At 46.7% G+C, this 12,357-nt stretch overlaps 1 protein-coding gene across 1 annotated transcript; it reads left to right on the forward strand.

Annotated features, from left to right (window-relative positions):
* Positions 1–8,915: 8,915 nt before the first annotated feature.
* Positions 8,916–11,662, forward strand: LOC123040552 (uncharacterized). Its single transcript, XM_044463363.1, has 3 exons — positions 8,916–9,961; positions 10,082–10,136; positions 10,232–11,662. The coding sequence occupies exons 1-3, from the start codon at positions 9,027–9,029 to the stop codon at positions 11,408–11,410; spliced, it is 2,169 nt and encodes a 722-aa protein (XP_044319298.1). The 5' UTR covers positions 8,916–9,026; the 3' UTR covers positions 11,411–11,662.
* The last annotated feature ends 695 nt before the right edge of the window (positions 11,663–12,357 follow it).

Here is a 12,357-nt window from a genome sequence, read left to right on the forward strand (position 1 = left end):
AGCCCTGGCAGCCAATACGGACGGAACCAGAAGCAACCCAGCAGAGCGAAGGCGGGTCTCCTCGGCACGAAGCTCAGCAAGTATCTCTGAGATAGGAACATGACCACGAGCAAGCAAATGAGCACGGCGAGGCTCAAACTCAGAGCGGAGACGAGATAAGAACTCATGGACCTCTGAAACTCCAAGTCAGACCTCGTAGTCTGGCAACAACGGCAAGTACCACAAACAACTGTCCCCAGGGAGTCAAGCTGACGCCAGATGGCAGAGCACTGTGAGTAGAATTCATCAACAGACAAGTCACCCTGCTGAAGAGCATGCTCCTGACGCACTACAGAGAGGTATAGGGCATCACCAGAGGGCTGATAGTGCTGACAAAGGTAGGACCATATCGTTGCAACAGTGCCGAGGCCCATGAACTCTGAGGCAAACTGAGGGAGGACACTCGCAGTGAGAGCAGCAGCAGCACGAGCATCATCATTGCACCACTGAGTGTAAGCAGACAGATCATCCCGGTAGATAGAAAGAGCATCAGAATATGTGGATACCTGCTGATCATAGGCATCAACTGCTGCGTCATCCAGAGCCTTGGCTGCATCCCTGTCAGCCTGAGAAGCCTCAGCCGCAAGCACCGGGGGCACTGGGGGAACAGGAGCAACCGGAGCAACAGGACAGGGCGGACAGGGGACCTCGCCAGAGAGAACGCCCCACAGCAGAAGACCGCGCATGTGAATACGCATGAAGCCCGCAAACTTGGCATAGTTGGTGCCATCGAATATCACCGAGCACCGGGGAACAACGACATAGCCCGAATAGGACATGAGCTAGCCACTCGGCGCTGTTTTTTTTTTTGAAGTCAACTGATCTGGATTGGGATCGAGCAGAAGAACGCTCGCAGGGTGCTCGCTCGAGACAGGGGAATCGGAACGAGCAGAGGCCCGTGCAGAGGCCCGAGCAGAGGGGAGGAACCGAGCGGGAGGAGCCCCAGTCGCTGGAGCCGAGGGCAGCCTGGCACCTCACCGGCCGGCAGGGCACGGCAGAGGCAGCCCCAACGGCGCAGGCTGGGAGGAGCACCGGCAGCGGCCGGGCGCTGCAGGGAGGCACCGGCCAGGAGGCGGCGGGGCGCAGGCTGGGAGGAGCACCGGCGGCGGCCGGGCGCTGCAGTAAGGCAGCAGCAGCGGCCGCGGGCGGAGCAGCCTGCGAGCGGAGGCGGCGCGGGACGGCGCCTACGGGCGGCTGCAGGCACGGGCGTGAAGCTGGTGGCCGGATCCGCGGCGAGAAGAGCCTCGAGAAGAGCCGGGATGGCCGGATCCACGGCGAGGAGACCTGGCAGTGGATGGATCGGGGGAGGAGGTAGCACGGAGTTGCAGCGTGCGGGAGAGAGGGGAACCTAACATCTGATACCATGTTGGATAAACAGCAACTGAACCTTTACTGAGGGCCAAAGGCCAGTACATATACAGGTGTGGCAAAGTGCAGAAAAGCCCCTTATATGATGGGGATGTACATAATGAACTATACACATCTAACAGTGGTAAACCCCTTTGTTGTGTTTTCTGGGTGATCTTTTACCTGCTCGCAAACATTGCGATGTTGACTGTTTGAGAGCTTTTAGTAGAGGAACCAATTAGAGATCTTACTAACATTGGGGCTTGCAAAAAATTATCTATTTTGTGATGTAACACCAAGAACAACATGTAAGAAAGCTATATTTATATTAAAATTCATATTGCCTCCAGCAGGTGAGATTGGAAGCTACTATGGTAGATTCATACACTGTTTAAGAGTAATATTATGGTATGTACTATTTAAGTGAAGTTTTCTTGAGAGGAGAGCTGCCTGTGCTTCTGTGTTGGTGGGAGGGAAGGTGATTTCCAATGATTGCTATTGCAGAGTGATATTATTCATTTACAGTTTTAAGTTCCATTCCTCAAATTCTGTCCAAAGGTGAATTTGGCACAGTTTGGCATGAACATGTAATATCCTAATTGAAAGCTGATTTAGTACCATAGTCGATCCTAATCACATGATTTTCCTGGTTTTCTGTATGTAAGAAGGTTTCATTAGGACTTCTAATTTGAATTTCATGAGCACGAGCGTGCAGGCTATGTTGTTTTGAATCGGTCAATCCTAAGTTATTCTAATACATATTATTAAATGGTTATGATGTTATGCCTTTTCATCTGTCCCAGTGATAATGAAATGGTAACACATGTTCACAGCTCATAGGTCAGATTCACCTGCTCTTTAACATGGTAGTCCTGTATAACTGCCATCACTGTTTTTCTAAGATTGTATTGCATTTCTGGCTCTGCACTAAGAGGATGCACACAACCTTCTTTCTCAGTCCACTGCCTTATGATTTCTTACATCAGTACAATTACACTTTTCTCTAGAGGCTGGAGGACATCAGACAAAACGGTGTCATTCATAGTTGTTCATAGAGCGAAGACATAAGGAACATAAAGCCTTTGCTAAACTGAAATAAAGGAGTGATTATCATGATTGGGAAGTATGACTACTGGATGTGAGTATTGTGGAAAAGACTGGTCGGTGATATCTACGTGTTAATCCCCCGCAACATGCTCACATGCATAGTATGTTGTTGAATTCACAAGTATCTTGCATGACATGTTTATTCAACTTTGCCCTTAATGATAGCTTCAGTATCTTGCGTACATAAGACAGATACATTTTCTTAGAAATTAGGTCATTTTGACTTGTGAAAAACATCCGCTTCGGGGTTTGATCTTTTGATTTTGCCTTGACATTTTCAGCAAACGGACCAGCAGATAATTTCAAAAAAAGGAAGAAAGAAAGATCACCTCACACATATAGTCAGCCGGCTGTCTTAGTAATTTCTTGAATTTGCACAACAGGTTAGTGAATTCACAAGAGAAGAATTGCCCCAGTCAGTTATGATGGAATCTGAGGGGTTTAGATAATTTCTTACGGCTGCACATGTTCGCAACATTGAGATTGCAAATGTAGTTCACTGCTTCCAAAAGCTTCATTTCTTCTTGGAGATGCTGCTAATAATTTTCTTTATTCTGGAATTTTTTTCAACTACATATATGAATGTGACTATGCGAGTAGCGTGGTTAAGTATATTCCAGAAGTAATATATCTCTTTTCTTCTCTAATTGTTTGTTCCTTCCTGTGTACTCTGTAGTATTGCTTTTTACTGTTTACTTAACCTTTAAATTGCTTCATCCGCCGACATGGTATAATATTTTGTATTTTTGTTCAATGACATTGGAGAACTGCTAACATTTTTAACTGTTGCGGTTATTGGTTGCCCCTCGCTGTATTTTACTGGAAGGAACATGCATCCTCCACTACTTGAACTTCATAATATCCGAGTTGATGCCTCCAAGTTGACAGTATTTGTGTTAGCATTTGGTTTTGTAAAATTAATTGTTTAGGCATGTCAGCTCTTCTTGATAATTCTCTCATCCTCTTATTTTAGGTTTGCAAATTTAAGGCGCTACCATCATATGAAGCAAACAATCATACTCCAGGTGGAGCTGCCTTCTTCTTACTCTTCCTGGAACATCTCTCTATATGCTCTTTCTGATCTACAACCTTTCTTTAGCTTGACTGGGTAAAGACATTGAATCACCATGCTCCTCTGCTTCACTCTTCATTTCAAAAGGCATACATCATCTTTATACAAAATGGAAAACTAAAGGAACGTATAGACTGCCTGATTAGCGTGACGATAGAGCTATCGGTTGTAATTAAAGGTAGCCACCTGACAATTGATGGAGGCAGCATGACATTGTCACAATCTGATGAGGTTGTGATCAATGACACAGCTGGCCAAGGTAAAAATCGTATTGCTGACTATACTTGTGCTTTCGCATTACAAATGTTCTCCATGGGACAAAACGTTCAGACCGGAAATAAAAGTTTGGTACCTGACGGTCTTGACCAGATCTCCGAGGCCTAAATGTGCTACAAGTTATACGAAGCTATTTGATTGCCATTTAGCATTGCATAGAACATATGCTATTTTCCGCTTTGTACTGCACTAACTGTACATTAATTTATGTGCTATCCTCTCGGTTGCTGTCGTATTGGGAATATATGTAGAATCGAAGCGGTCGTTTTACATGAGATAGCCTTTGTGTATTTTGATCAGCTAAATTAACTGCTAATCTTTCTTTTTATTTGTTAGTAGCATTGCATATTACTTTTTCTATTTCATTGTTGTTGGAAATCCTGACTAAAAATGTGGTGTCTTGCTGGTTTAGAATACCAGCAATATATGTTTAGTATCATATTTTCATGTATTTCCAACTTATGCTTGCATTGTTACGTTCACATCTTGAGAAGATTGTTGTTTTTTTTTTGCGGAATACTGTAATCATGTGAATGAGCTTAACTAATCATCTTTCAAAGATGTTCATATCTGGTTTGGCGGGCAACGTGCGGCTTGCCGCACTACCTATCTAGTGGTATTGATTTTCAAAGAGGATAACCTGAGCATAACTCATCGCAGAAGTGCACTCCTGAAGAATTCGTTATTTTCTAGTCAGTAGGATTACATATACAATATAATTAACTAGTTTCCCTCGAACATGCCTTTCTGTGTGACCAGCTGTCCAGCACGATGAAAGCCACTTATGTTCTATTGCACTGCCAAGGCACCAAAGTTTGCTGAACTCATATGTTTTTTATGTTGTTCTTGGCCTGCCCTCAATGCTTTTGTTTGCTTGTCACTGGATAAATTCATGAGCTTCAAAAGCTTATTGTGTGATTTTTTTTTTGAAATGTTCTTATTGTTTGAGTAAGAATCGATTTATCTTTTATTTGCAGAGGTATGAAGAATTAATCAAGCAAATGCATCAAGCCATTCTTATCTGCAAATTTCTGAAGGTCATACGCAGAGGACCAAGCAACGCATTCTTAAAAGGTCTAGAAAACTTGAACTTTATATGACAAACTGATATTATTTGACTGCATGTTGATGTACATCTGTGTCATATCATAAAGCACTGCTTCTTTGCTGTAGCAGTTGCATGCAAGATTTTCTGAGCTTCTTGGACTGATTGACCAATTGTTTTACTCAATGCCATTGTTGGGAAAATAGCTACAAATCTGAAGTGCTACGTTCAAGCGACCATTGTCTCTACTGATTTCAGCTTTGAAGTGGATTTATGTATTTAATTTTTCATTTCCTTATTTAGGATGATGAAAATTGGTTATTTCTATTGCCATAGGAGCCATATGACTAGAAAGCTTCCTAATCTGGAGAGCACAAACTTCATTATCATTCTGTAAGTGCTTCGTTAGTCTTAGAAACGATCCCATTTTGACATAAAAGCTTATGTGCTATATCGTTTTATCCTATAGGCTATCTGCAAATGCTCATCTCTGGCATGAAACTTATATGAGATGTATATCTCTGATTAGCGTAAGGCACCAGACCCTGTCTTGCTCTAGTAGAAGGGCAAAAACAAGGTTAATGCTTAGTACTCCCTCCGTTCCAAAATAGATGACTCAACTTTGTACTAACTTTATATTAAAGCTAGTACAAAGTTGAGTCATCTATTTTGGAACGGAGGGAGTAGTTCTGTGTTCTTATTTTCCCTTAACATGCATGGAGAATGCAATTGTACTTTACATGGTTTCAGACCTTTTCTTTGAACTAGAATATCAATACAAAGCATTTTGCACGGATTTTTAGACAAATGCACTCTTTATATGGTGAGTCAGTAAACATATGAAGCTGGACAGATGTTTGACAATCAGATCCGAATACATGTTTTACAATCATGATTGTCATTTTTTATACTTTTTTGGCAGGGATAATTGAGCGATCGGCTCAACAAGACAGAAAAGGACAACAAAAACAGATGGTGAAGACTAGGAGTCAGATTTTCCTTCAGCCCCTCTTGGTCGTTTGATACTTGCTTGTGCCTGGAAACGCTTCCGTCTAGGATTTTGTACCTGATGCACTTTCGCTTCTCCATAATCTGTACCTTGTCGATCTTGTTTGATGTGCTCCTGTTTGTATCACTGTGTGATTTGTATGTTTCTGTTTGGATGATAAGAGCATTTACAGCCGGACATGGCAAATCCAGCCCCTCAAACGCCCGCGGGCATTGACCGGGCACCCCTAAAATGTTGCGCCGCACATCCACACCGCAAATTTCGATCCCCAAATCCGTGCAATTCATGCACGTCGGTCATATGATACAAAATGTCTGAATGCCAAAGTTCGAAACAAAGCAAGGCAAATCATAGTTCAACAAACCGGACATGGCAAACTGAAATCAATGTCCGAGCATGATGGATGACCTTGGATCACTGGCTCGGCACGTGTTCCGAGCGGAATGCGTCCTGCTCCGACTGCATCCGGGCCGCCTCCTCCGACTGCAACTTGCAGGCGACGTTCTTCGCCTTGCAAGTTGTAGCCGATGACACCGCGCCTTCAACAAACGAGGCGGACTGCGTCTCCGTCGCGGTGGTGTGGGTCGGGCTGGACGACATCTCCGGCGGTGGATCGAGACTTGAGGATTGGGAGCAAGGGTGGAGGCCGGCGAGGGTCCGGGCGCGGGAATGGTTGGAGGGGCGACGGGAGGAGAAGGGGTTTGGTGGATTTGGTGCAATTTGGGGTGGGGTCTGGCTGTCGGGCCCGACGTGGCGGGCGTGCCCGAGCGTCCCATATTCGTCCCATATTTGGGCTGGGTATGGGGGTGTCGGTCAGCCCGGGCGTATGAGAGGCCCGTCTGGGTAAAAAAATCATGACCGGGCGGCCTGCCTGGACGTTTGAGACGGGTTTAGAGGATCCGGTTGTAGATGCTCTAAGAGAGGTTTGGAGCCACCCTATTTTCGTGTTGGCGGCAAGCCATTGAGATACGTTTATTTTCCCTTGAATTTTATGCAGCCCGAGTATTATGTTGGGGGGAAGTAATACGGGAACTTTTTCTGATTTTGTTTTGGCTGGAAAAGGATCATGAGGGAGGAATAAGAATGTAGCCGTCAGATGGAGAATGCGTGGATGGGGAAAAGCACATGATGAGGGCAGGCAAGCCGATCTCTAGTTTCGAGGTAGCCCTACCTACAACTAAAAATATATCATATTCTTTTCTTCCAGTAAATCTTTCACTCATTCCTTTCATTATGGAATATCATTTTGAGTGTATTTTCCCTCTCAAAAAAGGCTTCACCCTCACTTCACTGAACTTATTGGAAATGCCTAGGACAGAGTTCATTCACTTGCCCAGCAACCCTACTCCTCATAATTGACCCGAATTTCTATTCTTGATTGACTCAATCAGGAAGAGGAAGACTTGATAAAAGATGAAAAGAAAGGATTGATTACTAGAGTAGACGGGAATGGCTACAGGGCAGTCGACTGAAATTTTATTTGGAGCCAGTCGAATCAATATGAAGCGTTAGATAAAAAACTTACACACCAGATTATCTCTTCTATCTCGAACCGTTTCTTCCTGAAAACAGATGGTCTTCCCCGCCGCCACCGGCCGGGCCGCCTGCTGCTGCTGCCCGCGGCAGGCGGCGCGCGCTGCCCCGCCCTCCCCAGAACCACCCCCACCGCCGGTCTCCTACCGCCCTGGTCATCCCTCTAGGCCCTGCCGCACCGAGTTTTTTCTCCGGCGAATCCCCACACCACCGCCCCCCACCACCGCCATCCACCACCGCTCACCCTGAACCCTAAGATAGACACCGGGGTAGCCTGCCCAACGAGCTCCTTCCTCCCCTCCGGCGAATTTCTTCCTCCCCTCTGGCTATTTCTCCCTTCGACCAAAATCGATCGACCCTACTGCGAAAACTCAGTTGACTGAAATGCAGCTATTGCGCCTTTTTTTTACGGAAACACTAACGCCCACACGTGTGGCAACACTGCAATTCGCTCGCACGCCTGGATCACCATCCAGTTAAGTTTGCATGAATCTTGACACACCGAGGCAGTTTTCGCGTGCCACGTAGGACAAGGCCGGTGTGTGGGTGTTGGAGAGGTTGCCCACACGCCCCCACATCACGCAGTTGTCAGCTGCGCTGTGTAGGCGAACTAGTTTCTGCCCATACAGCCATCACCTAGTCCACGCGCGTGTGGGCGAGCTGCTTTTCACCCACACGACAGTCGTACGTTGTTGGATGGCAACTGCAGTTGTGCGTACATGGCAACTAGGTAAACACACATGTCAACTATGATCGTTCGCTAGACAGCAACTACAGTTGCGCGTACGTGGCAATCAAGTAAACATACATGGCAACTGTGATTAACCACACGTGACAACTAGGTAAACACACATCACAACTATTATTTGACCATATGTGGCAAGTAGTTAATCACACACGACAACTATGGCTTGATTACACGCGGCAACTACCATAAATTAGACATGGCAACTATAGTTAACCAAAACAGAGAAAGTTGTCATGCTTTTACAATCATATTTGCCATCCCGGATAACTACATCTGCCATCCTGAATGGCAACTAACTCGTCATCCCGCGGGTACCTATTGTAGCCGCCAGAACGTGCGGGCATATTTGCTTGGTGCCACACGCGCGGGGTGGGGATGACTAGTACTTGTTGGGAGTGTGGCACGAAGTAGCTGCGCCCACGCGTGTGGACAATTCTACTATTCGTCCACACACAGCCCGTGTAGGCTTCGCCCGCTCATGCCACACACGTTGTGTGGACGAGTGCCTATTATGCCACACGTGTGATGGATATTGACATCTTTTTTTATTCTGGATGGAACTGGATGGAAAGGAAAAAATGAATGAAAAAGGGAGCGCTGGTTGGATCGTTGACCGCGTTCCCGTTTAAGTCTTCCGTAAGTGGATCCACTACGGAAACGTATCGTGTGACAGACAGGGACCGCCGCTAGAAAAATCGCTCCTCTCCAAAGGGATCGATCCATGTCAAACCCGATCGAGTTCCCGACACGGACGGGTCTGCCTCTCAAACTTCCATATAATCGGATCAGATCGATCCAGACGAGATCGATCTAGACGAGCTGCTCAACAGGGATTGAAGGACTCTGCCCCATGGCCAAGACGCCACAGTCGCCGCCATGGGTGATCCAGTTCAACCGCACGAGCAAACCCGTTCTTGTCGCCCCGTTCGATGGATGTCGCCGCTGGGACGAGACGCTGGACATGCCGGCGCTTCAAGAAAAACGATGCCTCGGCCGGGACGGAGACTGGTCCCTCATGCTCGACGAGAGCACCAACGAGTGCTCCCTCGTGAGCTTTGCTGATACGTCGTTGTCGGCCCCCATCGCGATCGCTCTCCCGCCGCTGCCCAAGGAGCCGTCAGCTGGGCCGCACCTACGGTTCGGCTGCGCGCTCTCGGGCCAAACGCCGCCCGACTGCACCGTCGTGCTCGAGAAGGTGAGGTCCCTCCTACATTGCCGCCCAGGTGATGCCGAGTGGTCCAGCCTCCCGGTGGAGTTAGTCGATGACAACGATTGGTTCGACGGCCCCATAACCCCTGGCCGCCAGAGGAAGGTGTACGCGACGACCATGTCATCCTTGGTGGCCGTCGACGCATCCGGTCCGGCGCCGGTCGTCGAGAGGGCCGACATGACGCCTCCACCGCCGTGCCCAGTGCACAATGGATACAAGTGCTACCCGGTGCCATGTCCCGGTGGCGAGCTATTCTTGGTGCGCTGCTGTCACTATGGCTGCCCGCCAGAGGTGGTCGATGTGAAGGTTTTCCGATGGAATGATGAGGGCAGTGCGTGGGAGGCGGTGGAAACCATCGGCGACAGAACGTTCTTTTTAGGCAGGTTCAATTTCGCAGTCCAGTCGGCGTCTGAAGCAAGAACACAGCCCAACTGTATCCATGTGCTGCAAAAGGTTTGCGGTGAATTTGGTATTTACACCGTGTCTCTGGATGATATGACCATTCAGCTCAGCATAGTCGAGGGATGTGACGTTGATTATGATGGTGAGGAAGTTTTCTGGGCTCTTCCCACTAGGTAAGTCTAATTCGACTGGTTCGATTTGAACAAGTATTATTATTAGTAGTAGTATTTTGTGTGCTTGATCAATGTGATGTGATAGTTTATAAGGTTTCTATATACGTATCACTTTTGCAGCTTCGGTCTGGAAGCAACACGAACCATTGACACTTCTGATGATGTCTCCAATGAAGTAAGTCTTATTATTATTACTTTGACAACTCATTTGACTAGAAACAAGGGAAATTTACTAGGTTGAGTACGCGAGTTTAATCTGTACTTCGACAGGTGATGCAAACAAGAACTCAACATTGCTGCAGAGAAGAGGAAAATGAGGACATGATGAAGACTGCCGCCTCTCTAGCGGACAGGCAGTGGTGTGATCTCCATATCGACTTGTTGCAGCTACTAGTACCCAAGATTTCATTCATTGATTTCCTACACCTAAAAGCTGTCTGTAAGCAGTGGAACTCAATTAAGAGTCCGATCCAACAAGCAAAAGTGTCGCCATTGCTCATGACAACTCGGCCAACAGGAAGGACTAAGGAGGATCTTGTCGAGGTCTTCGATCCGGTGAGCGAGAAGAAGTATAGCATCAGGATAAACATCCCTGCTCCAGTTCTCAAATCTGAGGGATCACAGTTACTGCATTTCACAAAGAATGGCTGGGTCATCGTGTCGAGAGGCAGCGACCGCATGTTCTTCCTTGTGAATCCGTTCAAGAATTACCCTGATGGCGGCCATGTGATTGCTCTTCCACCTTTGGATGTCCTTGGCCTCAAAGGTTTGTCATTCTCTTCCATGCCGGGTTCACCGGACTTCGTGGTCCTCGCTGTAGGAACTACCCCAGACGGTGAAGTTGTCATGATACGAACATGGCGAATGGGAGACAAGGATTGGAGGAAACAATGCTTAGGTGACGACGATGTGACCTTCCTCATGGCATCTCATAGCCCCGTCTTCCTAGATGGAGTGTTCTATTTCCTGGACATCAATGGCAAACTAGCCGTCGTGGACCCGGACCTAGATGAGATGGAGTGGAATGTCCTCGAAAAGCCAGATCAACCAATACGCGGAAGCGATGAGGTGCATCTTTATGAATGGGACTACAGCTATTTGGTGGAGTGGAAGCAAGAGTTGATTGCCATCGTCAGAGAGAACGGAGATGGCTTCAGAACATTCAAGCTTGATCGGTCTCACATGGTTTGGTCCGAGTTCCAAGGCATGGAGGATGCGGCCGTGTTTTGGGATAGGAGCAATGCTCTGATTACTGTGCCGCCTGCTGGAGAAGATTTATGCAACAAGATGTTCCTCCCGAGCTATAGTGAGATCACCGATGGTGGCAGGAACCAAACGTTCTACTCATTCCGGGAGCAATGCTACTACCCTTCCTTCTATGCCAAGGAGCCCATGAACGCCATATGGTTCCAGCCAGACTTAGACGTACTTACGTTGACTAGCCAGTAGTGAATGTTACTCCCTTTGTTTCTTTTTTCTTTTCTGTCTTAAGTCAAAACTTTGTAAAGTTTGACCAAAATTATAAAGAGAAAAATTAACATTCACGATATCAAATCAATATCATTGGATGCATCATGGACTTAATTTCATATTGTAGATATTGATATTTTTTATATAATTTTGGTCAAATTTATGAAGATTGACTCGAGTCAAATCATATACATTGAGTAAAAAGAAGCGGAAGTGGAGATACTCTGGGTAGCTAAGGAAGAAGCACTGTACAGGGGCTAAACATTTTTATCTTGAAACGATGAAAAGTTTAGTTATGAAAGCTGGTATCTTCGGATGTTTAAAATTTGACTTAACTTTTATATGTGCCTTTGAGATTTCGCTTGGTTTCTTCCTTGCGTGCTGATTTTGCGGTCAAGGATCTTGGGAAGCTGCACTATTTTCTCGGTCTGGAGGTCTCATACTCTGGTTCTGGTTTGACACTGACCCAACAGAAGTATTCTCTTGATGTTCTTCGACGTGCCGGTATGCTCAAGTGCAAGACTGCTACTACACCTATGTCCTCTACTGACAAACTGTCTGCTCTCGATGGTTCACTTCTTTCTGCTGATGAGGCCACTGACTATCGCAGTATTGTTGGTGGTCTGCAGTACTTGACTATCGCTCGTCCGGATATCTCTTATGCTGTCAACCGTGTCTGTCAGTTTCTGCATGCACCTCGAGATTCTCATTGGACTGCTGTTAAGCGTATATTACGCTATATTCGGTTGACTCCTTATGACTTGCATCTGCAACTGGCGACCTATGGAGCTCTTTCCGCGTTCTCTGATGCAGACTGGGCTGGGAACCTGGATGACAGGCGATCAACGGGGGGCTATGCAGTGTTCCTTGGTGCTAACTTGATCGCCTGGAGTGCTCGTAAACAAGCAACAATGTCCCGCAGTAGC

Source organism: Triticum aestivum, chromosome 2B (assembly GCF_018294505.1).
Source record: "Triticum aestivum cultivar Chinese Spring chromosome 2B, IWGSC CS RefSeq v2.1, whole genome shotgun sequence".
NCBI lineage: Eukaryota > Viridiplantae > Streptophyta > Magnoliopsida > Poales > Poaceae > Triticum > Triticum aestivum.

Bases quoted from the DNA above. Each gene is read 5' to 3' on its own strand.
- LOC123040552 (XM_044463363.1), top strand. From the start codon at position 9,027: ATGGCCAAGACGCCACAGTCGCCGCCATGGGTGATCCAGTTCAACCGC. The intron at 9,962-10,081 runs GTAAGTCTAATT...TCACTTTTGCAG, and splicing joins TTCTGGGCTCTTCCCACTAG to CTTCGGTCTGGAAGCAACAC. The intron at 10,137-10,231 runs GTAAGTCTTATT...GTACTTCGACAG, and splicing joins CTGATGATGTCTCCAATGAA to GTGATGCAAACAAGAACTCA.